Consider the following 26,441-nt stretch of genomic DNA (forward strand, 5'->3'; position numbering starts at 1 on the left):
GAAAGTTACCTCCGTTTTTGGAACTGAATGGTGAGTTTATCGGCTTACTTACCCTTAAAAATACCAGAGAATGTCACACAACCTACTTTCTGGATTACCCCCTAGGATAGCAAGCTTCTTGCGAACAACAATACAACTGATACAACAGAAAATGCCATTTCCTGTATCACTTCCTGCACATGTGGTTTGTAAACAAGACAAAGTTGTTGCTATTCTTCCTAGTGAAATATTGTGTACTGTGTGACCCCAGATCACCAAGTCATTGTTTATTGTGCAAACCACAGACTGTTTAATGTTACTGACACGTTAAAACAAGTATAAAAACACATGCGTGAATTAAAAAAACAAAAACAAATCATGGGACAATAAGCCTTGACAAAGAACTTAACATGGTACTCAAGCCATTTGGCACAGATCAAAAGCGTGCAATCTTGGATTCAGTGCTCTTCTTGTGTTGTTGCATATACAATTTAGTACGACTTAGTGCTAAACCAACTTGTTCTTCTTAAAGACTTAAATATAATCAGTTGGGAAATAATTGTCCTTCATGGACTGGAATACATATAAAACAATTTTTCTCAATTTAATAATAATAATAATAATAATAATAATAATAAATGTTGACCAGTAACTGTTTTTAATACTTGCATTCACTGATTGTGTACCTACAGCTTTGCCATTCTCTTTATACTGTGTGTGTGTGTGTGTGTGTGTGTCAGTCCTCTGTTTCCCCTCAGGATCTCATGTATAATGCATGTGGGTTCTCATGAATATGCTAATTTGGCAGAATTCTGGGTGAGGTGAGAGGGCTTCCCCTGTTCTCTGCTTGCATCCATCTGATGAGAAAGAAATGTGCACGAGAGAAAACGTTTCACATATACATAGATGAGAAGAGGATGTGAAAAAGGGAAATGCGAGGACAGGTATAACATGGTAGATTGCTTAATAAATTAGAAATCACTATTCAACAATGAAAATAAGTTAATTAATAAATAAGACATCTAAGGTAATAATTAAAGAATGCAGGTAAAACGTCATGAAGTTGTTAAGCAAGGCATACAATAAAATGCAGTGCATGGTTTCCTGATAGGTCATGACCAAATAATGCTTAAATTCTGATTGGGTCATGGACAGCAGGGAAAAAACAATAGAGACACATATATTTAGGACAGCAAAATAAAAAAAGTAAAAGAGACATGAAAATGAGGTAACACTTTATTTTAATGGTCTATAATTATGCGATAGTTAAGCATTAGCACACAGACAGCTAATGATTAACATTAAAGGCATATTAGCCATTATTTGTTGATTTTATTTACAACTTTTCAAACATCTAAAGGATAAATAAACAGAAATACGCCAGTAATTATTGGTTATTGAATGTATAGTAAATGTGTTTTAGGGTTACACCTACATTTTGATAGTCTATTTTAACTGTAAGTAACTTTGCCACTATTTTAACTAACTTTAGTAGAGTATTAATATGGTTATGGTTAGGGTTAGAATAGGTTGACTTGCAAGGTTAATTGTACTTGAAATGTTACTTACAGTCTGTTTCACTCTTGTTCTTCTCCAGAGCAAATAAATAAATAACTCAGACAACTACTATGTGTCTGTGACTCCACATTTACTGAACAGCATTCAACTCAGTCACATCACTCAGTATTAGACCTAAAAAGGTCTGTTACAACATGAGCCAAATAGCAATACACAGTCAGCAGAATGTCTAAAGTGGACTATCGAAAACAATGTCACCACTTCAGTCATTTTTTACAACTTAAATATTTTTTTTTTTATGTGTGTAGTGAGTCATTTACATAAGGTTTTATTTCTGTGATATGCCATGTATTAAGTACACTGAACAATATGAATTAGAAAAATTAATCCTGTTCTAAAGTGAAAAGTATATGCACATTAATTATTGATTTGTATGGCACTTATTGAGTGATGTTCAAGTTTATTCACCAGAATAAGCCAGAAGTTGCCAGTAATAAAGTACTACTAAAGTACTACATTTCTGATGTGTTCATGCTTAATTACTACATAAATAATGGTTATTGTTCCTTTACTATATGTTCAGTTAATCATTAACGTACGGGCATGTTAATGCTTAACTAGTTGGGCTGCAAGCTTGCAATACATTGAAAAGCATAACCATTTGCGTTCACATACTTCGTAAAGCATGTTTTTGACTTAAAAGCCATGTTTGTGTAAAAGTCCACCATATTTTATAATTTTACTAACTATAACTTGTATGAATTATTATGAGAGTATTCCAGCACTAATAAGAAAGGAAAAGCTTTAGTGATAAAACTAGTTCCATAGCTGCAAATTATGATGTTCATGCAGTTATGTAATCACTTTTAAAGCCCAGTATTTAAAAATACATACATAAAATTAAAATGCATTTTTCCACAACGTCTGTTTTCAACCCCTCTGTTTCTGAAGACCAGCACCACAATGTGTATAAACATGTTGTTTATTCCAATGCATTACTCTGTAGAGACTGTATGGAGAGAAACAAGGGTCAAGAAGACAGGAGTTCAGAGAGAGAAACAGGGGAAATAGATAGGGATAGGAGAGCAGATGAAGAAGGTAAGCAAGATATACATGTAGAGATGCATGTTCATAAATGTACACAAACCTTCAGGCAAACATCTGAGAGTCAGATTGTTCACTATCACTGGCTAAAGGTTGTTGGTGGCTGGCAGGCACTGAGAGTGACTGAGTACATGCACACTGAGACACTGCAGATGGGCAACAATGGAGGACAGGAGAGATTGGGATATGTGACCTTCAAAGACGAGATATCAGAAACCTTGGGCAAATGTGAAAAGTCATTCTAAGCCTGTTCACATACACATATACAACATATACAATATATACACAAATGCACACTTTCTTTCATTCTAACACAATCGATGTTTCCCAGTTTTGATGCACAATGCTAGATAAAATGATAATAATATTTCATCCCTGAAATCTATGAGCAGCTGATGCATATGCCATACATCTTCATTTACACATCTGTTATTGGCACAGCTACAGGTAGCCAACACTGCAGTCACTGCATGTCTATTGGTTGATAGTAAATGATGTGACAGAAACATGTCATATATGTGAAATTTACAACCCGAATTCCGGAAATGTTGGGATGATTTTTATAAAAAAAAGAAGAAAAAAAAAGAAAAGACTTTCAAATCACATGAGCCAATATTTTATTCACAATAGAACATAGATAACATAACAAATGTTTAAACCGAAAAATTTTAAAATTTTTATACTTTGATGTATTTTTTGGTTAATGAAGCGCCAAATGTTCTTTATAGGTGAAAGATCTGAACTGCAGGCAGGTCAATTGAGCACCCGGACTCTTCTACTACGAAGCGATGGTGTTGTAATAGCTGCAGTATGTGGTTTTGCATTGTCCTGCTGAAATAGACGTTGTCTGGAGGGGAGCATATGTTGCTCTAAAACCTTTATATACCTTTCAGCATTCATAGTGCCTTCTAAAACATGCAAGCTGCACATACCGTATGCACTTATGCACCCCCATACCATCAGAGATGCTGGCTTTTGAACTGAACGCTGATGACATGCTGGAAAGTCTCCCTCCTCTTTAGCTCAGAGGACACGGCGTCCGTGATTTCCAACAAGAATGTCAAATTTGGACTCGTCTGACCATAGAACACTTTTCCACTTTGAAACAGTCCATTTTAAATGAGCCTTGGCCCACAGGACACGACTGCGCTTTTGGACCATGTTTACATATGGCTTCCTTTTTGCATGATAGAGCTTTAGTTGGCATCTGCAGATGGCACGGAAGATTGTGTTTACCGACAGTGGTTTCTGGAAGGATTCCTGGGCCCATTTAGTAATGTCAATGACAGAATCATGCCGATGAGTGATGCGGTGTTGTCTGAGGGCCCAAAGACCACGGGCATCCAACAAAGTTCAAATTTGAAATGAGCTCATTTAGTGGATAAAAGTGTACAATTTCTCAGTTTAAACATTTGTTATGTTATCTATGTTCAATTGTGAATAAAATATAAATAATAATAATAATAATAATAATACCTTTTATTTATAGGCACCTTTCAAGACATTGACCATCAAGGACACCGTACAGCAAAAACATAAAACACGAGCATTATAACATTTAACACATTAAACAAGCAAATCATTAAAAGCTATTCTAAACAAATACGTTTTTATCTGAACTTTAAAATGGGAAATTGAGTCCAGCTGGCGAATGTACAAAGGTAAAGAGTTCCATAACTTCGGCACTGCACAATTAAAAGCCCTACCACCAAAGGAACTCATCTTGAACTTTGGAACAGACAATAAGTCTGCAGAAGATGATCTCAAAGAGCGCAAAGGAGTATACAAATGAAGAAGATCTGAAAGATAATGAGGTACCAAATTATGAAGAGCTTTGTATGTAAGAAGTAAAATTTTATAATGAACACGATAACGAACAGGAAGCCAATGCAGCTGAAAAAGAATTGGAAATATATGGTCAAAAGTACGTGAGTTAGTAACTATCCTAGCTGCTGAATTCTAGGATTTAACTGTAATCGATGAAATTGCTTTTCAGGAATGCCAACTAAAAGAGAATTACAATAATCAATCCGAGATGTAACCAATGCATGAATAAGCACTTCAGTACTACCTTGAGAAAGTGAAGAATGAAGTCTAGCAATGTTACGTAAATGAAAAAATGCAGAACGTGAAATATTACTAATATGAGAACCAAACGAAAGCAAACCATCGAATATAACCCCAAGGCTTTTCACCTGGGTAGAAAAATTGACTAGGCAATTATCAATAAGTAAGTTAAAGGATTGAGTTTTAGATAAAACAGATCTAGAACCCACAAGAAGGGCTTCTGTTTTGTTAGTATTTAACTTAAAAAAATTATTAGTCATCCAAATATTAACATCCTGCAAAGATTTAGTGAGGTCAGGAGGAGGATAAGAAACATTAGGTCTTGTAGAACTATACACTTGTGTGTTGTCAGCGTAAAAATGAAAATTAATACCATGAGAGCGAAAAATACGACCAAGAGGTAGAATATAAATGATAAATAAAAGCAGACCCAAGACTGACCCCTGCGGAACGCCATGAGTAACTGAAACAGAATCTGATTGTATATTCTTAATCTGCACAATCTGTTTTATGTCACTTAAATATGATGAGAACCAAAGAAGCGCATTATCAGCTATTCCTATGCAAGCCAGCTGTTCCAATAATACTGAATGGCTAATAGTATCAAAGGCAGCACTAATATCTAAGAGAATAAGAATAGACAGAAAACCAGAATCAGCAGCTAGGAGAAGATCATTTATAACCTTAACAAGAGCTGTTTCTGTACTATGTTTGGGTCGAAAACCTGACTGAAAATGCTCATAAATATAATTACTTTGCAGATGTAATTCAAGTTGAGATGCTACTGTTCTTTCAAGTATTTTTGAAATAAAAGGTAGATTAGAAATAGGCCTGTAATTATTTAAATCATCAGGATCAAAACCACTCTTTTTGAGAATTGGAGTGATAGAAGCTGTTTTTAAAGATGAAGGAACAGTAGCAGTTGATAATGAAGAACGCACTATAGCTGTAATAATAGAGGAAACTGAATGGTTACAAGACTTAACTAAAACAGTAGGTAAAGGATCAAGTGAACAGAAGTCTTAGACTTCATAATCTGCTTAGTAATGTAGTCAACTGAAGGCAGCTCAAAATTTGACAAAGTACTTGTTGACCAACAAATATGATTATGTCCATTTCAGTGTTGGGTAAGTTACTTTCAAAAAGTGATAAATTACAGTTACTAATTACATCATCAATATTGTATTTAAATTACTTTACTGATTACTCTGTCTGAAAAGTAACTTAGTTACTCAATAAGTAACTTAATTATGACTTAATCTTAAAATCCCTATAAACCTTAATAGAACTTAAACTGTTTATTCTTTCAATTTGAGTCAAACATAGAATAGTTTAGCCTTTTATATTTAACACAACTTTAATACTAAAACATTTTTATAAAAAATGTTAACCTTCTTTGGTTAACAAATATAGATACTCTGCAAAATATCTGAATAACAAAAAAGCTTAAAAGTTAAACAATACATTTCAGTTTGGTAAGATGTTCAGGAAAAGCCCAACTAGTAAAATCCATACAGGTTTATGTAAAAATAACACATTAACCAATGTGGGTAAGAATAAATTACAGAAATTATCTTCTGAATAAAGCCGTGTCAGATCGCGCTGTTCTTATGAGGTAAATTATAAATGAGGTAAATCATAGCAGGTCTTCTTTCAAAAATGATGAAAATTAGATGAATCTTGTTTTTTTTTTTTTTTAATCTATCTAGGTGTGGGCGTTTGCGTTGGATGAGTGACCGTGTATACCCGCACTCACACAATGCATATTTTTCAATTAAAGACAGCTTATGGATTTATATGGGCTGCTTTTGGTGCTTGACACCTTTTTATTGGTAATTTTGTGTCTCAAGAATAAGGTTAAGAATTATGCTATTAGTTAGCCTACTTAAATATAAAATGTTTTTCTCTATTTAACAGCATCACAATAGTGAAATACGTCTTACTGACCACGTCTCTTGCACGGCGGTATGTTGGACTCATGAAAAATAATCACTTTGTTTGCATTCACCAAAACTGATTTACTGAAGTCAAAACACGGACGGAATTCGCGATAGTGCGATAGTGCTCTGCCCGGGCCTCAAATTTAGGCCCTGGCCCGGCCCATGTCCGACAGCTTATCAGAATTACCGACCCGAGCCCGTCTCCCCCCCCCCCCTTCTCCCAAAACAGCTTACTACTGTTTTGGCTATTAAAATAGTTCAGTTTTGTATGTAATGGCAAAATTATTATATTTCGTTTCGTTTTTAAATTTTTTTTTAAATTTTTTTTTTAATTAAGTTAATTTAGAAAAACGTTTGGAGTATTTTTGTTCGTTAAATATAAGTTTTATATAATGTATAACGACCAAGCGGCCAGCGGCATACAGTGAGCTGATCATAGCCTATGTTTGATCAATTTAGCCTTCTCAAATCATCACGACTTGCCTAAAATAAAATCTATAGATATACTAAAACAGTTCAAGCATATAACAAGGTTTAAACGTTAAACCTGCGCTAATGTGCGCTAACCTATATCCAAGTTGTACGGAGAGTGGAAGCTAAAGCGGCTCTGCAGGACATGGAGGCAGGGCAATCACTTGCATTTTTTTTTTTTTTTTCAGTGGAAACAACTTAAAATAGCCTACGCCGTCATTTTTTTTTCTGATAAAGGTAAGAGTAATAGATCATTCGGAACTGTAAAGGGTCTACTTTTATTTGTGTGCACTCACAATATCAACAAAACGTTGTGCTTTTATTAAACAAAGAAAACATACATGATGCGCTTTCTGGCGTCTCGTCTTGAACACCTCTTTTTTTATAATCTTAATCATAATCAATAAAGATGCATTTATCTCTAAAGGCGCGTATAACGAGGAGACGGCGAGTCAGGATCAGCAACTTCATCCTTGCAACAGGGACTCAGAAAACATATAGTTTATTAGTAAATAATTCAAATAGGTCCTTACTATTTCCCGCGGACACATTCATGATCGTGTTTGCTGGGGCTTTGCGGTAAGATTTTCATTTGAAGCAGAACTCTTCAGCTGTGCTGAAGTCACTTGCTCTTGCTGCTGCTGCGGGACACTAAACACCGTCGAGCCGCTCTCAGTCGCGGCAGCACGGTCTCGGCTAATATGGGACGGTTGGCAACCCTACTTATATGTATCTGAGTATTTAAGGAAAATCTGAAAGTAAACGAACCGGCGCGCGGAAGGTTAACGCCACTGCATTCAATTTTATCTTTAGATGGTAACTTTAGATTTCAAATTCAATATTGATTTTAGAACTGTTGAAATTATTTAGTGTATGTAATGCAAGTACTTTATAAGTAACTGTAATTAAATTACCTAAAAATGAACAGTAATCCCTTACTTTACTTTTTCAGTGGATAAGTAATTTAATTACAGTAACACGTTACTTAGTAACGCGTTACACCCAACACTGGTCCATTTTCATAATCACTAGACATTAAAACAGAATTAAGCAATTCATGGTGTATACTGTCAATCTTAGAGTTTAAAAAATTAGAATAAGTCACACATTGAATGGGAGAAAGTGAGACAGCATTGTGAGGTTTCAACAGTTTGTTAACAGTACTGAACAAAGTCCTTGTACTAGACTGTCCATTAGAAATAATATTTGCATAAAACAATGATTTTGCTCTTTCCAGTGCAACCTTATAAAAAACCAGATGCTCAGAATACATCTGTTTATGTACTTCAAGACCAGTTCTTTTGCATAGTCTCGCCAATCGACGACCTAAAGCCTTTTGATGACGAAGTTCAGAAGTATACCAAGAAGAAGGGTTAACAAAAGATACAATGCGGTTCCTCATAGGAGCCACAATGTCAAGTATTTGAGACAGACTGTTATTATAAAAATGTACCAAATCAGATGTAAAAGTAGAAAAGCAGCACTGGTTTACAGAGTAATCAATCATTCCATCCAAAACATTAAGGTCAATATTTTTGATATTCCGAAATGAGACAGAGCGTTGAGGTTTTACTCCTGCCAAAAAAAGAGAAATATTAAAATATACAGGCTTGTGATCCAAGATAGGAGATACAGTTGAAGTAAAATTATAAGGCATAACACCAGAACAACATACAAGATCTAAAATATGTCCCTTATTATGTGTTGGAAAATTAACAAACTGCACAAGATCAGCACTGTCCAGAACCAATTTAAAATCATTATATTGAGTGCTGGCAATATTATCAAAATGAATGTTAAAATCTCCCATCTCCCATCATTAGGCTTCTGCCAAGTCTCAGTCACACACATAAAATCAATATTTAATAACATTTATTTTACAAAATATTGGCTCATGTGATTTGAAAGTCTTTTAGTTTTCATTTTATACAAATTTAAAAAACGTCCCAACATTTCCGGAATTCGGGTTGTAATTATACTTCAAGAAACTCTCATGTAGCTTCTTTCTCTGCAGCTCTTTTAAAGAAAAGGGAAAATTAATCTTAATAAAGGTTTTATTTTGGAATTATATGATATTTGTGACTTTAATAATCTTAAAAGCCTTATTCTGAGGAACATTATTATGAATTCTTCAAACACACAGATCTACACAGCATAGCAGAAGCCTTACACAATTTGCAATAGCATATTTTAGACCCATGTTCTGCATGCCGGTTGTAATTACAATAAAATTCATTGAACAAATAGAGGACATACATATCATATAACCAGCAATGAATAGTACAATGTTTTCAGAAAATATGCATACTATTTTTGATATAGCAGAATAGTGCCCATCATTGGGCACAGTCATGGTGTCTGCAGGTTAAATATGCCTGTGGGTAATGGATCAAACTTTCAATTTGATGCAAATCAATTATTTACACTCCACACTGACTAACACACTCAGCCATGCCCACTTCCAACCTCCGCTATGTCTGCCCCCTATGGACTACCTTAAACATGAAGAGCTAGATAACAATGCGTGATCTGTGCATTGGCATCTTTCATTCATTGGCGTCACTAGAGCGGGACATGGTCCAAACAGAAGGTGAAGGCCCATCCCAGGAGGTAATACTGGAGACAAAAAGGTCCAGGGTGTGTGTTGGGTGGTGTACATTTTATTTTCCAAATTAGGCAAGGACAAAGAGAGTAACAGTCTTTAGTTTTTTTCTGTTGTAATCTACACGTAACCATTTCCAACTAATGTAAGTGCTGGGAAACAGTAAAGTCATACAATAAAGTACCATGTGCATTACAAATACCAAATGACACACTTGTATGTATATTCAAAATGTTTAAGGAAGAACCTTGTTCTGTTGTTAGAATCACAATGAGAGCCTCCTATAAAAACGCAAGTTTGTTGACAGAAATCAAAATAAAGCATGCCTCCATCTTCAGAGGATATTCCAACTGAAGTCTTGACAAAAGTAACAGTTCACCGCTGACTGTGTTGGTAGGTATCCTTCAGCCCACGGCTAACATCATCAGTCCATTTATTACACAGATTGTACAGTGGTAGCATGATGTCTATGTGGGAATGTGGTTTTAAGAGGCAATCCCTATGTTATCAGACATTTAATAGATATTAAAAGCACCTGATTGGCATAGAAGGCAAAACTTCTGTGCCATCAGCAAAAGTTCAACCTCCCAAAAAAATATTCCATCTTCCTTTCTTTTTTAAGCTTTTACATTCTGTAGATGCTAACAAATACTCCACAATCTTCAGACTTTTGTTCCTCAAAAAACAGTGATTTGTTACATCTCTCTTGTGGTAATGTTAAGCATAACATTATCTTTTAGATTTTTGATATTGGGCAGAACATTTTGTTTTCCTTTTTAGCACTTTTTTCATGTCAATAATTACACACGAGTTCTCTCTAATCATGCTTTTCAGCACATATCAGCTGTCAAAGCTCTAAGATCTGAGAAAGGAAAGTGGCAAACTGAGTACTCTTGACTCTCAGTTTTCTGACACCCAGATACCAGGATTTAAAGGGCAAGCTTAACAAAAAATCTTCGCTTACAACACCATTTTGGCCATCCTCCCACTTTCTGTGTAAGTAGGTAGTTCTTGGCCAGAATAAGCTGAAATAGAAGATACTTTGTGAATAGTAAAAATTCTGACTCTAGCTTCCTGTCTGCTCTACACTGTCCTATCAAAATAAAGGCAAAACGTCAAAATTAACTCTATACTAACTCTATAATAAGGGTTAAAACAATGTTCGACTCTTCCATGTCCAAGTCTACTGTAACTATTGTCTCAACTATCATCATCTGACTCTACCCAGCCCCCAACTATCACTTCCTAGAATTCCCTCTTTCTCCTCTAGCTGTGGGAACAATGTGCACTGGCAGCTGTGTGGTGAAGGAGTCTAATGAGACGTCTGTCGCCTCAGTCTAGACCGAAGCTTTCAGTTCAGGCCACTTACTGCAGGGGAGCACAGTCACACCTTGGGAATTTTTGAGAGCCTGAGCAATGGAAATGACAGTTGGGCTGGTGTGTGTGTGGCTGAAGATGGTGAGAGTGCTCTGTATGTATGTGTGTTCTCTAGGGTAGGGAGATGTGAATAGAGTGTGTTAACATTGCTTAAGGACTCTGTCATAGATGCCTTCACACCACAGCTGGATCCTTACAGACAAAGATGGGCTCTGTTCCAAATCTTAGAAAACAGTCTTGTTGCTTACAGCCTGCGTAACTAGATGTCTTATAAAGCAGCACCATGAAATCTTATAAGTGACTGATTTGGAATACTCTGCAGGAACTCACAAAATGGCTCTACTTTATTTGTTCACTGAGCTTGTCACAATGGATTCTGTGTTCTTCTTTAAAGGAGAAATGTGATGCTTCCTTAAAATTTGGCCAAAGTAGTCATGCTGCACTATAACATTATAGCAGGCTTCATGTCATTAGACAGCAATTAAAGCAGATAGTGTGTTACTGTGTAGTCAACATATCTAGAGTATGCTCAGTATTCGCAAGAGACATATTTACTGCTTATTTTCTTCTTTTAATCAGAATCAGTCATTCAAAGGCTTCTCTTCTAATCTACCAGCAGTGATTGTAAACACTCAAAGGTGATTAAGGAGTCTGGAGGAATAAAGAATGAACCATGAACCATGGCAGAATAAATAATGAGGGGCTGAAAAAGAAGACAAACCAAAAAGTACAAAATATAACCAATTTGTATATATAATTTAATTTTTTGAAGTACTTTTAAGTAGCCCACCATAAATACAATTGTATATAATTATTGTACTCATTCAGTACCATTACATCAGTACCATGATATAAACACAGTAGGTTTTGTAAATAGAGCTAATGGAGAGAAAAAGTAAGGGAAAGAAGAGAGGCATACAGCTCTGATCCAATACCTAGTGATGCCTACTGTACATACATAAGGTGCACTTCTTATAACACAGTGATTTGCCTTATAAGCCCTGTCAGGTCACTAGCCAATTTGATTATTGCAATCAGACAATCCGTCAATCAGAAACAACAGTTAATACATCATAAGGTAGACCTACTGTCACATGTATGTTCCCGTTTTGTTTCCTGGTTTTCCTTATTTGGTCGTTTTCCAGTTCCTGTCCTGATTATGTTGATCTGTCTCCAGCTGTGTGTACTTAGTCTTGTTAATTGTTATCCTTTATAAGCCTGTCTCCTATGTTCATTTGGTGTCTGGTCTTAGTTATGTTTAAATGTGTGTATTCTCCACGATCCTGAGCTTTGTTATTAAATGTTACATATTATGAAGCTTCCTGAGTCTCCAGCGTTTCCCTGCCTGACACACCGTGACACCTACATTCTGCATGATAAAACAAAAAAATAATTTTAAAGCATTAAAATTGAGGATTAGAAATCATGTAGCATACAAATGGTCAAATAATAAACAGAGATAACAATGCAAAACATGAAAAAAAAAAAATCAGGAAAAAAGTAGAGTAATGCTTAGTAAAGTACCTCCGACCTCAAAGTCAAGTCAAGTCACCTTTATTTATATAGCGCTTTTAACAATACAGATTGTGTCAAAGCACTTAACAGTATCAAATTGGGAGATAGCGTGTCAGTAATGTATAATGATAAGATTAAACACTCACTTTTCAGTTTCAAAGACCAACTATACAGGGGAGGAAGAACTTTTTTTTATTATATATGGACATCTAGGAAAGTAGTTTTCTTAAGACAGTTAGATAAGCATCCATATATAGGAAGATTTGAGGTACATCTTAATGTCAACCATAACCTAACTTTTCTAGTCTACACTACTAAAGTGAAAGAAGTTGGAGACAAGGAAAATTGTGACTTCTAATTAATAATCTGCTGGCATCTGGCTGCAACATATCAAAAGCTATATAATTTCTTAGAAGAAGTGGCAGTTTCACTGAACATTATTTTAACTGAAGCTTGATGCGATGACTAGAGCAGCTTAATCCAAAATTAATTTCTTCATGAACTGAAAACTGTTGCAAATACTTTTTTTTATTTTGAAGTATAATGAAAGAGAGAATTCTAAATATAAAGCCAGTAATTTAGTAAATAACTTACAGTCAGTTATTAACAAGCTTAAAGGTAAGGAAATACATGATTGAGTAAGTGACAACAAGAAACAAATGATTTTACAAACATCCTTGGAAAATTCCAAGGACTTTGTCTTTGCCTCAGGTTCTTCTACTGAAATTTGACAAAAATTTAGAAGTAAAAAAGTAAACACAAACACATTGTCAAGGTCAGCAGGAAGGGACCCAAATGCGGAGTGAGTGAAACAAATATTTATTGAAAGCACAAGTTCAGGGGAATGCACAGGGGTGAACAGTCTTGGGACAACTCCAACCAGCGGGAGAGAACTATGCCTCCAGAGGTAGACGGTCTGGAGAACAGTCCCAGTCAGTGGCCAAACCAAGCAGCAGAATGGGGAGAAGGCCAGAGCAGAGACCAGTAGGGCGTGCAATCAGAGTGAAGGGGCATAAAGCAGGCTAGTATCAATGAAAGGCTCTCTGCACCAAGCTTGGTTGGCAGACTGCCTTGGGGAACCAACAGGCAGGGAGTCTCAGGCTGGTAGAGCAGGACTGGAGGGAACACACAGCAAACACACAACAAGACAGCACTCAAAACCACACAACAACAACACGAGAAACATGTAATAAAAGGGAAAATAATAAGTAACTAAAGTAAAATAAAAAGGGTAAAGGAAATATCAAAATATAGACTACTGAAAAACTAAAGTATAAAATCAAAGTTCAAAACTCGAAACAAGACTGATGAACAACTAAAGATAATATACAAGTAAATATAAGCAAGATTGCTGAGGAACAAAACCAAAAAGATAGAAAATAAAGAGCAAAAACTGCAGAAAGGATATACAACGACAAGGCAAGACTAGAGTATAGAGCAACCAAACAGTAACTGTCTCTAAGGCACAAGACAAACCCGCAAACACAAGAGAAAAAACAGCACAATATAAAGGGAGACAAGTACATGAGGGCCAGGTGAGCACAATAAAGGAAACGAGGACAAGACCAGGGCTAAACAAGAGGGCGTGACCAAGGGAAACAAGGAGGTGGGATCACAGGAACACATGGTAGACACAAACAAAGACAAAGCAATGTGTTAAGACACAAGACAACCAAAGAAACATTAAACAAAGACAACACAGACAAGGCTGCCAGGGCAGAGCCCTGACAGTACCCCCCTCCCAAAAGATGCCTCCTGGCATCTAAACCAGTCCAGGAAGGTGGTGACACAACAGGGAATCAAGGGGATGCCAACTGGGTGGGCTTGAAGGGAGCAGGCATAGCAGAGCCATAGCAGCCACGCAGCACAGGAGAGGGGGTGGGGAGGGTGGGAATAAATCCAGTGTTGTAGCCTGGCAGGGCAGAGTGGAAGGCTGCTGGAGGGGTTGGAAAACCGCAAGTGTTTGGTTGCATTGAAGGCGGAGTTGGAGAAACATAAATGGTGTATCTGGGGGTATTGACTGGCTTGAATAATGGTTGCTTGAAAATGGTGGAGTAGGACAGGGTGCTGTCAGCTGCTTGGGGAGCAGGAATGTCCTTAGCATTGGGGACAGGCTCTGGGCTGAGAATGGGTTTAGGAGTTAACTCCGAGGCCATAAATCCACTGATAGAAAAGGTGGGGAGTTCTGACGATTTTGGAGCAAGACAGGGGACAGCCTCCCTGCCTATGATAAGACTAACAGAGAGAGTGGAGGACTCTGATGGGAGTGGCTCTTGGATACATTCAGGCTGCTTCTGAACTGGGACTGGCCCTGAAATGGACTCTAGGACTGATCCCAAAATGGACTTGGGTGGCTCCAGGGCTGGGGCTAACTCCAGCGTAAACTCAGGGAGAAGAGCAAGGTCTGAAACTGAAGCACACTCCAGGGCAGACTCCAAGGACTCTGGGACTGGAGCAGAGTCTAAGATAGGAAACAACTCTGGGGTGAATCTTGAGGGTAGAGTTGAGTCTGGGACTGATGTGGACTCAAAGACTGAGTCTAAAGTCTGGAGGACTGGAGCAGATTCTGAGCCTGTGGCAGTTAGAGCTGGTTGCTCGGGAATGGCCTCAGTGTCATCCATGGATGAACCGGTGACAGTGGGCTGCTTGAGGGTGGCCTCACTGGCCATAACAGGAAGGACAAGCAGCTCAGGGATGAGCTCTGTAGGCATGGTACGACTGGCTGGACTAGACTCTGGGAGCATGACATGACTGGCTAAAACAAACTCGGTGGGTACAACATGACTTGCAGGAATGGCTTCTCTGGGCAAAACAGGAGGTTCAGAGACTGTCACCCTTGTTACAGGGCAAAATGACTGCTCAGAGATGTTCTCTGTGGGCTTGACAGGGAGCGCAGATGACTCTGGGATTACCTCTGTGGTTGTGTCAAGACTAACAGGAACCGCCTCTCGGACTGGGGCCAAGTCTAGAAAAGGCTCCAGGGCTGAAACAGGAATGCCTCTCTGGGCTGCTGGAATGGGCTCAAAGACTGACTCTAGAGCGCCCTCGGGGGCAGCAGAAATGCCCTCTGGGGCTGCAGGAATAGACTCAGGAGCTGACACCGTGATGGCTGCAACATTCCGGGCAGCCCTCTTCCTTCTCAGCCGGCGCTTTAATGTGGGAGGCAAAAGAGGAACACGATCTTGATTCGATGAGGAAGGGACGGTGGGGTGGTCTGTGCAGGTGGACTCTGATTGCGAAAGGATTTGCCAATCTTTGCAGTGATGCACATAGTTGGAGAAATCCCAGAAGTCCAAAATCCTTAACCCTCTGGGGTCTGAGGGTGTTTTGGGGCCCCGGAGAAGTTTTGACATACCCTGACATTTGTGCTTTTTTCAGTTGCTTATAAACATTTTAATGGCTAAAGTCTAAAAACACTGTATTCAGCACAAACTGGGCTACAATAATATGTGAACAGCTTGTACGTATGTGATTGTGTTTTTGAGAAAACAACGTTTATGTGTGGTTACAAAAAAACTAACATTTTATAGTAACTGAAATAAGGCCATAAAACACATACAGTACATTTGTTCACAAGACTTTTGAGAACTGGATCTTGTAGCCTAGAATATTTGCTTCAAAATTATCTGAAAATAATCTAACTCACTCATTCAGAGAAAACAATATATTGATTTAAATTTTCTAAGTCACTTTTTGAGTGGAAAAGCTCTATGCGAGAGGGCGTGACTCACACCTGAGAAGACAAAGGCCCGCATAATGAGCTCCATAATGAGCCATTGAGTCAGGTGTGTGACTGAGAGAGAAGAGTTACAAGAAAGAATGTGAGGAAAAAAGAAATGTGTATATATATAACTATCACATAAAATAACTTGAGATTCACTTGCGAGTGCAGTTAAACAGTTTATTAGGAACAAACAAACAAATAAACAACAGAAGAGTCAAGACATCGTGGGTGCAATATCCAAAATATCCAAAACAGTGGCAAGAAAATGGAACTCAGGAAAACGGGAGACAGCAGAAACTGCATGAGAAAACACAAAACAGACGTGAGCAACACAATGAATGGACAAAGACAAAGCAAACATGGTGACAATACACTACCAGTCAGATTATTTAAACAGTAAGGTTTGTAATGTTTTTTTTTTAAGAAGTGTCTTCAGCTCATTTATTTGATCCAAAGTACAGCAAAAACAGTACATTATATTTATTATAATATATAGGCCTACATATTGTTACTATTCAAAATAAATAAAGCCCCCCCACCCCAATAAATAAATTAGTGAGCATGTTGATAGGCTTATCAGGAGCAACTATATTATTACATTAGCAATCACCAATGTTGCCCACGTGATTTTATAACATAGATGCACACATGCTTTGCATGTATTATCATACAAAAACAGCATTTTACAACTGAGAAACTAAATTATTATTGCTAAGCTTATTATAAACATGTTTGAGCAGGTATTTGCAAACAGAGTAGGCTAATTCACAGTAAAGATTGGTCTAAACTTTCTTAGACATTACTTTTATATCATTGTTTATAGAACATATAACTATCCTCACGTCGTGCAACATTTAAATGCAATGAAAGGTTGTCTATCATATTTCAAAATGTTGCACTCGATTTCACACATTTTATTCTGGAGTTATAGTTTGGGAAAAGTTCACCTAGTAAATGCTTTAAACTTTGTCACAACAACACATTATCGAATGCCAATAAGAAACATTACTTACTCGGTATAAAGTATCTCCTCCTCCGCCGGCTCCAGCTGCGCTCGTGTTCTGAGGTAAACAAAGCTTTTTCCTCACAGCCTGTTCTTCCAAAACTGAAAAGTATCCGAGATGAACGCGTTGCTGCTTTGTTTACGGTGGTGTGGGCGTTTACATGCCGCGTGTCTCACGTGGAGATTTGTAATAACAATAGCGCGAGCAGTGCGTGGGCGTGACCTAATTAGAGATAATGAGACCAGACGGAGAAACTGGACATGTCCTTGGTTTCATACGGATTACTTTATCACAGAATATTTGTTTTCGGTAAGACTTACTTCATTTAACAGTAGACATGTCGAGCTTTCTATAGATATATTTCTCATGTCTCTGTGTGAAGTATTTGCTGAGTTACAGTTCATTTTAGTGTTTCAAAAAGCAGTTCGCGGAGACGGAGAAGACAGAGAGCGCACCCTGTTTGTTTTCTTTATTCTTCAAAAGCACAAAGTTTAGTTGTTATTATGAGTGTATACAAATAAAAGTAGACCCCTTACAGATTCGAATGGTGTACTGCTCTTATCTGTACGATTAAAAATGGCAGAGTAATTCAAGCTCATTTCGGCCTTATCAGGAAAATCTGCCTCAAAACGGGTATAGGCGTTTGTCGACCCCAGGGGGTTAATTGTTCCATTTCCCATGGAGGCAGTGGATGGCCCAGACAGAGGTTGAAGATATCCTTAAGGGCTGCATCCTGGTAATCGAGGCCCGTGGACATAATCCAAAAGAACTGGGCAAAGGCCCTCACCTCCAGCCCCTGCTGACGAAGAGCTCCCAGCCCTCGCTGGCGGGCCAGTCTCTCCTGAGAATTTGCAGGGGGCAAGATCTTGAGACTCATTCCGCTGGGTCCTGATTGGCGGGTTCGTCATGTCAAGGTCAGCAGGAAGGGACCCAAATGCAGAGTGAGTGAAACAAATATTTATTGAAAGCACAAGTTCAGGGGAGTGCACAGGGGTGAACAGTCTTGGGACAACTCCAACCAGCAGGAGAGAACTATGCCTCCAGAGGCCAAACCAAGCAGCAGAATGGGGAGAAGGCCAGAGCAGAGACCAGTAGGGCGTGCAATCAGAGTGAAGGGGCATAAAGCAGGCTAGTATCAATGAAAGGCTCTCTGCACCAAGCTTGGTTGGCAGACTGCCTTGGGGAACCAACAGGCAGGGAGTCTCAGGCTGGTAGAGCAGGACTAGAGGGAACACACAGCAAACACACAAAAAGACAGCACTCAAAACCACACAACAACACGAGAAACATGTAATAAAAGGGAAAATAAGTAACTAAAGTAAAATAAAAAGCGTAAAAGGAAATATCAAAATATAGACTACTGAAAAACTAAAATCAAAGTAGTAATCAAAGTAAAACTCGAAACAAGACTGATGAACAACTAAAGATAATATACAAGTAAATATAAGCAAGATTGCTGAGGAACAAAACCAAAAAGATAGAAAATAAAGAGCAAAAACTGCAGCAAGGCTAGAGTAGAGAGCAACCAAACAGTAACTGTCTCTAAGGCACAAGACAAACCCACAAACACAAGAGCAAAAACAGCACAATATAAAGGGAGGCAAGTACACGAGGGCCAGGTGAGCACAATAAAGGAAACGAGGACAAGACCAGGGCTAAACAAGAGGGCGTGACCAAGGGAAACAAGGAGGTGGGATCACAGGAACACATGGTAGACACAAACAAAGACAAAGCAATGTGTTAAGACACAAGACAACCAAAGAAACATTAAACAAAGACAACACAGACAAGGCTGCCAGGGCAGAGCCCTGACACACAATGGTTTCCAGTGTGAACATTCAACAGGCGTAATGGTTTTTATATTGTACAAATTGTATTTTCTATCCCATTACCCTAGCCCTACCCCTCACACAAAACTTTCTGCATTTTAAGATTTAAAAAAACAAAAAAACAAAACTTCATTCTGTACGGCAGTTGATTCTGGATAATAACAGTGAGTAAGATTAGACTGCTGTCTGGATTAAAGGACATGATTCTTCACTAACATACTAAAACACACATACTTTCTTTGTTCTATGTTCCTTTTCTCCTCAACATACGTAGCTTGTTTAATTCTTTTGTCATTTAAAAACATTTTATTTACAAAGACTGCGAAACAATGCTGTTTAGCTAAATCATCAAAAATCACCCTAAATCATCATAAGCATAGTCCATATGACTTGTACACTATATTCCAATATTTGCCTCAGTAAGTAAGCTAATATGATAACTAAGCAGTAGCTTCTTTCATATCTGTATCTCAGCATGTCCCATTTTTCTACAAATCTGAGTCTTCCTCTCCTTTATAGTGAAGGACTGACAACACTGAGTCAATTAAAAGCACAAGTCTCTTGCAAAAAGGAGGGACTGAAGTTCCCTAGTGAGAAAACAATATGGCTGTACTGAGAGACACACTCCCTCTGTGACTTCCTCAGACGGGAGTATGACAGCTGTGACCAAACTCCAGCTTCAGAGGAGATAACAAGCCTTATTAGATGCTCACCACCCCACCCCCATCAGCAGCAGCATCTCTCTCTCTCTCTCTCTCTCTCTCTCTCTCTCTCTCACACACACACACACATACACAAACTGCCTCATCTACTCCCTTTCACATTACATTCTATTTTATCCATTATATATTGATCATATACATTTAAATGTGTAAAATAACCTGTTAACACTACATAACTTCCTAATCGTATGTCTACAATTCTCTACACATGCAGCCAATGTGCATTTACTGTATTGATTTTCATATTTTATTCATGATCTTTAATTATCTGAGTGGGACATGTCATTTTCACACACTCTAGTCTATGATCACACATACTGACATTCACATAAACATATCTGAACATCTCAAAGGCCTGATGTTTTATTGCAAAGTGAAGAAAAGAACAAACCCATTCAGCCATATGACAGCATTATCTTCTCATTTATTTAACAAATGGACAAATTCAACAAATGATGAAAACATTCTCTTAAAAAAGAAATAAGCACTGATATCGATATACATCTTGTAATTTCTTAAAAACTATAATACAATATTTTCAATATATTGTTTGTACAAAATAAGAGTCAGAATATAGTGACAAAACAATGATTCTATTTCAAACACAGAAAGCAACATGAAGTTATCAGGACACAGACACAAAGAACCAGAAAGAATCTCTCTGACGCATCAGTTTCATAGACTACTGTCATTTATTTATCATATTTCTGTATCAGCATACCAGTAGATTAGGAACCTCATAGTAGAGTTTACTTTTATAATTTTGTAATGCAGTGAGCTATTTAGAGCAGCACTACAGTTATAAAGCATCAACAGGATATGGTCTATGTTTGTGGGTTTAAAATCACAAGGAGGTAAACTGGTCAACGGATCACAACTAAATAAATAAGGGTAGCACTTTACAATAAGGTTCATTAGTTAACATTAGTTAACAACATTAGTAAACATGAACTAAGAATGAACAATACTTCTACAGCATTTATTAATCTTAGTTAATGTTCATTTCAGTATTTACTAATGCATTATTAAAATCACAAGTTGTGTTTGTTAACATTAGTTAATGCACTGTGAACTAACATGAATAAACAATGAACAACTGTATTTTCATTAACTAACATTAACAAATATTAATAAATAGTGTAATAAATGCATTGTCCTTTGTTTGTTAATGTTAGTTAATACATGAACTAATGTTAACAAATGACACCTTATTGTAAAGTGTTACCTAAATAAGTATATAAAATAATAATAATAATGTGTTAAAAATATCCTGCTGCCACAACACCTGAATGAAGAATGGTGTTTAGACATGGGGAGATGGGGTTAGATATACATTAAAATGGACTTTTTGAAAACAATGGCAGATCCCACTGAATGTCCACCTGCTTTATACAAGAGGACAAGAGACATGTTTGGGACAGAGAATGAGTAATCACTGAAACTCCACATACACATGGCAGTATGTAGCACCTATGAGAAATTGTTCACTAAAATTGGTAAGGGTCCCAGGTTTTTGCCACACTTGAGTTCCAAGCATTTCTCCTTTCTGAGGGCAAAATTATAAAGATGGAATTGTTAGTTAAATTGCACAAGATAACTTTGACTGAAGAACAAAACAATGTTGGATAACATAGCTTAGATTGTCATCATGGTTCAGTCAGCAAAACTAAAGGAGTTTCACTCACAGCAAATGGAACAAAAGGGAACAGAGCAGTTTTCAATACATGGACACACAACACAGAACATGGACATACAAGCAGTAAGAAACAGACAACATAAATTCAAAGTTGGTTTTCAAAAGAGAGATTTCTATCTTCATTTGATTTCAGTGTCAGCACAGTGTATTCACCCTGAATTGTGGTGGAGTGTTGGGACCCCACTGCTGGCTGGCATGTAGGTAGTTATGTCTCGATAAAAAAAAATTCTTTGATGATTCTGTGGCATTTATCCAGGCACCCAGCTCTGTTTGCTGTGGCTCTGCTGTGTGCTCGTAAACCCAAAACCCATGCCCATTCCTTGTGTCAGTGAGGAATCAAAATTGAAGTCGATCTCTTCTCCCGAGTCCATAATGTCATGTAAGAGTATAGACTCCATGTCACAGTCCAGGCTGCTGTAGAATACATCCATATCCAGGTCTGCTGGCAACCGCTCATGTGTGTAGAGCTGGTGAGGGTGGTGGAAGTTGTGGTAACCTGTCCCCGTCCCCTGAGGTTGGCGGTACAGTCCATATGCCATACTCTGCTGATGTGGATCTGTGTAAATGTAAGGATGGTGTTGTGGGTATGGAGCTGTAGCAAGGTGGCAGGTGTCCTGTGAGATTCCCTGCATGCCTGCAGGGTTTGGGGGTAGCATGGTGGATGCTGGAAGATGTGCATTGACTGGGGGACTATATAGATAAGGGGCTTTATGTATGTACGATTGCATGTGTCCATCACTGGACTGAGAGTGGACCAATGCAGGCTGATGGTCCTGGCTCAAGTTCAGAATAATGTTGTGGCCGTGAATTGGTTTGGAGGAAGGGTTAGTGGTAGGGTCATTATTCTCACTGTGATGCAGATCTCTGGATCCTTGAGCAAGCATCATTGAGTGGACCACATTGTCTTTTCCAAGTATCATGTCCTTGACACGGAACTGGGGTCCTCCTATGGTCAGCAAACTCTGGAGAGTGCTTGTGCCCTTGTAGGCCTGCATATTACTGGAGTTCTCCTCAATAGTCTGCATGGAGGAGTGGTGCTGAAGCATGCCGACATCTGGCTGGGCATAAACTGTCTCGCAGCTGGAGTCCTGCCCCTTCATGTCACTGGAGTATTGGTAAGAAGGCTGTTTATGACATGGGGATTGGTGCTGCTGGTAGTTAATTGTTGCTCTGAGATCTGCAGGACAGTGGGAAGCAGGTGAGTGGGCACTGGAGGGACTGGGGTACAGGTGTGGAGATGCCGAACAGGAAATCCTCTCCACTTCAGGTTCCCCCAATTCCCCCTCGGCTAGTATAGGTGATAGACGACCACTAAGAGTTGAAGCTGAAGAGCTGCCAAGTGAATGGAGATCTGTCCAGGTCTCAAACTCCTCCCTAACCACCACACCACCTTTTCCAGACTTCCTAGTGGGACTGCAATGCTCTGGAGAGCTACAGAACCCCAACAATGACTCTGTACTCTGCTCTGCTTTCACAGCCATTTTCTTACGGTTCACTCGCCCTTTGCTCTTCACGTGCTTTGTGCCATTGTCCATTGAGACAGCTCTACGGCGGGGAGCTTTCCCCGGCTTCCCTCCATCAGGATTCAACATCCACCACGAACTCTTTCCAGTTCCCTCATTCTGCACACGGATGAAACGCGTGTGCAGGGACAAATTGTGGCGGATGGAGTTCTAGAGAGAGAAAAAAGATGCGAGTTTTAGAAGAGTATAGTTACAACAGAAACCTGTTAAAATATACTCACAAACTGTAATATGAAGTGCAGTACAATGTTAAAATCTTGTTAGCAGTTTATGAAAAATGATTTTTAATGTACTTGTTTATATAATATAGAGTGTATCCTATGAACAAGATAAAGATTTAAAGATTTAATTTATTAAAGTATATTCAATGAACTATTGGCAATTTCAGCTTTCCTATGCATTAGCCTATTACCTTTGGAAATCCAAACACTTTTGGACCAGTACTGGAAAGATTAATTGCCAGTGTAGTCATAGTGTTGTTGTTGTTGTTGTGTGTGTGTGTGTGTGAGTGTTTTTTTTTTTTGTTTTTTTTTAAACTCTTTTAGCTTTTCAGTAGCTGAACACTTGTATCCTTTAAGCAGTAGTATGTTACATTTTCCCTGACAATATTTTAGGAATCAAATTATGTTTTAGGTATTCTTTTAGATGTTTAAGAACTAGTAAGAATCTATTTTGGTATTCATTTTATTTATAAATGGAATTAACAGGTTCAGTTTCACTCATGTACTGTTTATTCTAAGCTATTCTAAAACTGATTTCTTACAATAAACTTGAACATATAAGTTTATAAGATAGTATGTATAATATACACTTGAGTACTTTCTCATAGAAGTGAATATATGTGAAATAAAAATATTAATAAGCCACTGAATATCTTAAACAAAAGATTAATTATCAGTATAGGCCAAATATACTTAGACATCTCGGTATATTTATCAGTATAATTAAGTATATCTTTGATAAATACATAAAAAGAAGACAAAAATAACAAGTAGGCCATACAAATGTGCCATAATTGGGAGGATGTTGACTAATCTCTGGCTCAAAGCTTCTGGCTTTGGGCTCTTTCCAGTCTGAGAAAGGAAAAATGTCTCTTCCACGCACACATCTCCTAATCTCAAATATTCATTCAAATATTCATTCATTGCTTTCTTTTTACCCCCAGGGTCAAATCACATATAAGGTCTAATACACTTCTCAGACTCACTGTCAGTCCAGCATTAGAAATGCTAAGTGGAAAGCTTATATTCTTAAATACTCTTAATAAGTCATACTGAATATACTGACACATTCTAAGGTAAAGTGTGTAATGTTGGGGCACCAGCAGCACCAAGGCGAACTGGGAGAGAAGAAGAAGAGAGCCAATATTATCTGACGAGTCACTCAAACACAGAAAGCAATGTTTTCAAAGTGCCACAGTGTTTACACTATTTAGGTTAATTAATCTACTAGCATAAAAATCAACATTGTTAAAAGCCATGCTTGTCTAACGGAGAAAGAACAAACTGACATTTGTTTTAAAGGAAAGAAAAAAAAGTTGGCAACACTGGAAATCCCTTTGGAAAGTCATTAAGTCTGAGCTTTCCAGGGGTTTCTGAACGCTCATGATCTGCAGGTGGTTTGACAATTGTGATATAAATGGCAAAAGAATAAATATATATGATTTAATAATTTTAAAATCAAATGTTTGAAATTAAAACAATGCAAATATACAACTTTAATCAGAATTTACAGCCAAAATGAAAAAAATAAAACGTTTCATTCTTTACATTTAGAGCATAATCTTCTGGTTATTTAAAGTAAAGAATTAGGTCTCTAGAGGTGCATCTGATACAAAAGGTTTCCTAAGGTAACAATACAAGGAGAGTAGCCATGGAAACATGAAGAAAAAAATAAAGAAGTCATCTGTGGTGGTTTTGGACAGACAAACAGGGATCCTTATTATTGAGCTGCAGTAAAACAGGGCAATTTTCAGATGTTCGTGAGCATGAGCAACATCTCTAAAAACACCTCTAAAAACTGCCATCAATATCTCTCAATGATATCCCAAATAATTCTTCTGGGTATTACACATAATTCAAGGCTAATCCTTATTTTCTAAAATAACTCACTGCCAAGGCAAAGATTGCACTTATTAGAGGTGTACTACTCTGAAAATGACTTTGATTATGTGTTGGATAATTAATGGTGGTTAACAGATCATTCAATAATGGGATGTATTGAATGTTCATTTAGACAACATGCGTGCAGCCCAGAGGTAAGATATCATGCAGTGTCTCTCTAAGGCATTTTATGTCTTGTATACTTTCTCCTGCTCCACCATTTTCCTGTCCAGTAGAGAAGAACTGCTGGGAAAGCTAACTGGCATTGACACTGTGTCTGCTCCTGTTAAACAAGAGAAGAGAGGCTGTGTCAAAGGCTATAAAGTCAACATTTCCACTTTCTGCAGCTCAACTAGAACACTTCCAGGGACTTTTTTAATTAACCATAGACTCCTCATGATACGCGCTAACAGCACAAATGAACAAAATACTTCCTCTTTTGCAAATGAAAATGTTACATTTCAGAGCTCATAATTAATTTATGACTGAAATGTACATTGGTACAGCTTCTCAGAAGAGTATTTTCTGATTAAGAGTTTAAAATCATCAAAAATGGTTACACAACTTAGTTTTTTTCCCCCAGTATGCAGGTAGTCTTGAATGTCTCATTCGGTGTCCTTTCCCAATGCTTTACAAGAGCAACATATCCTCATATTGTAACCTAAACTTTTAGCTCCAAAAACCAGGGTAACTTTTAGGGTAAGTTAACCACATAAACTTACTCTGTCCTCCAGAATGTTCCAAGAATTATTTACTTCAGATGAACGTTTCTTAGCTTCAGAGGTATCCAGAACACGTATGCCATTCTGACGAGGATCCAGAGCGTATTGCATCACAGATCATGCACAATATTGAAATTATTTATGAAAAGCATTAATATGGCAGTAATGTTTGTTTTATTTTGCCTCTCACACACCATGGATGTGCATTCAAAATGCTGCATTCAAAACAAAATTGTTTCTTTTTGTTCTTTGCACTGGATCATTTTCACTACAATTATAATTTCTGCAATAGAAAATTCAACGTGTAATAAATATCACCTTATCACAGATGTCCAAACAAAATGGCTAAACTTAAAACACAAAACATACAAAGCCATATTATCTTTGCAATGATAGACTGGTTTATAATCCTCATCCACAGTCCTTAAAACAGTTCTGCATCACTAAAGGTACGCTTCATTTCACTGTGATTCCTGGATTCGGGGCTCTGAGAATGTCTTTCTTTGATCACTGTGGACATGCATACACTGAACTATCTCCAAACTG

General features: G+C 37.7%; 1 protein-coding gene across 2 annotated transcripts; it reads right to left on the minus strand.

Annotated features, from left to right (window-relative positions):
- Positions 1-20,296: 20,296 nt before the first annotated feature.
- Positions 20,297-26,322, minus strand: foxo6a (forkhead box O6 a). 2 transcript variants are annotated; one of them, XM_058748247.1, is made up of 4 exons: positions 26,090-26,322; positions 25,896-25,979; positions 25,377-25,456; positions 20,297-23,221 (listed from the first exon to the last, which is right to left on the minus strand). In XM_058748247.1, exons 3-4 carry the CDS (start codon positions 25,437-25,439, stop codon positions 21,797-21,799), a joined length of 1,488 nt encoding a protein of 495 aa, XP_058604230.1. In that variant the 5' UTR covers positions 25,440-25,456; positions 25,896-25,979; positions 26,090-26,322; the 3' UTR covers positions 20,297-21,796. The 2 variants fall into 2 exon arrangements, with proteins under 2 accessions (XP_058604230.1, XP_058604229.1); XM_058748246.1 differs by having other exon boundaries at positions 25,896-26,322.
- Between the last annotated feature and the right edge of the window lie 119 nt (positions 26,323-26,441).

The sequence above is a fragment of the Onychostoma macrolepis genome, chromosome 16 (genome assembly GCF_012432095.1).
Source record: "Onychostoma macrolepis isolate SWU-2019 chromosome 16, ASM1243209v1, whole genome shotgun sequence".
NCBI lineage: Eukaryota > Metazoa > Chordata > Actinopteri > Cypriniformes > Cyprinidae > Onychostoma > Onychostoma macrolepis.

What these genes read in the sequence shown, in the direction of transcription:
- foxo6a (XM_058748247.1), bottom strand. Translation starts at nt 25,439, where the DNA reads ATGCCAGTTAGCTTTCCCAGCAGTTCTTCTCTACTGGACAGGAAAATG. An exon ending in AAATGGTGGAGCAGGAGAAA is followed by an intron (nt 23,222 to 25,376) that starts GTATACAAGACA and finishes TTCTCTCTCTAG; the next exon opens with AACTCCATCCGCCACAATTT.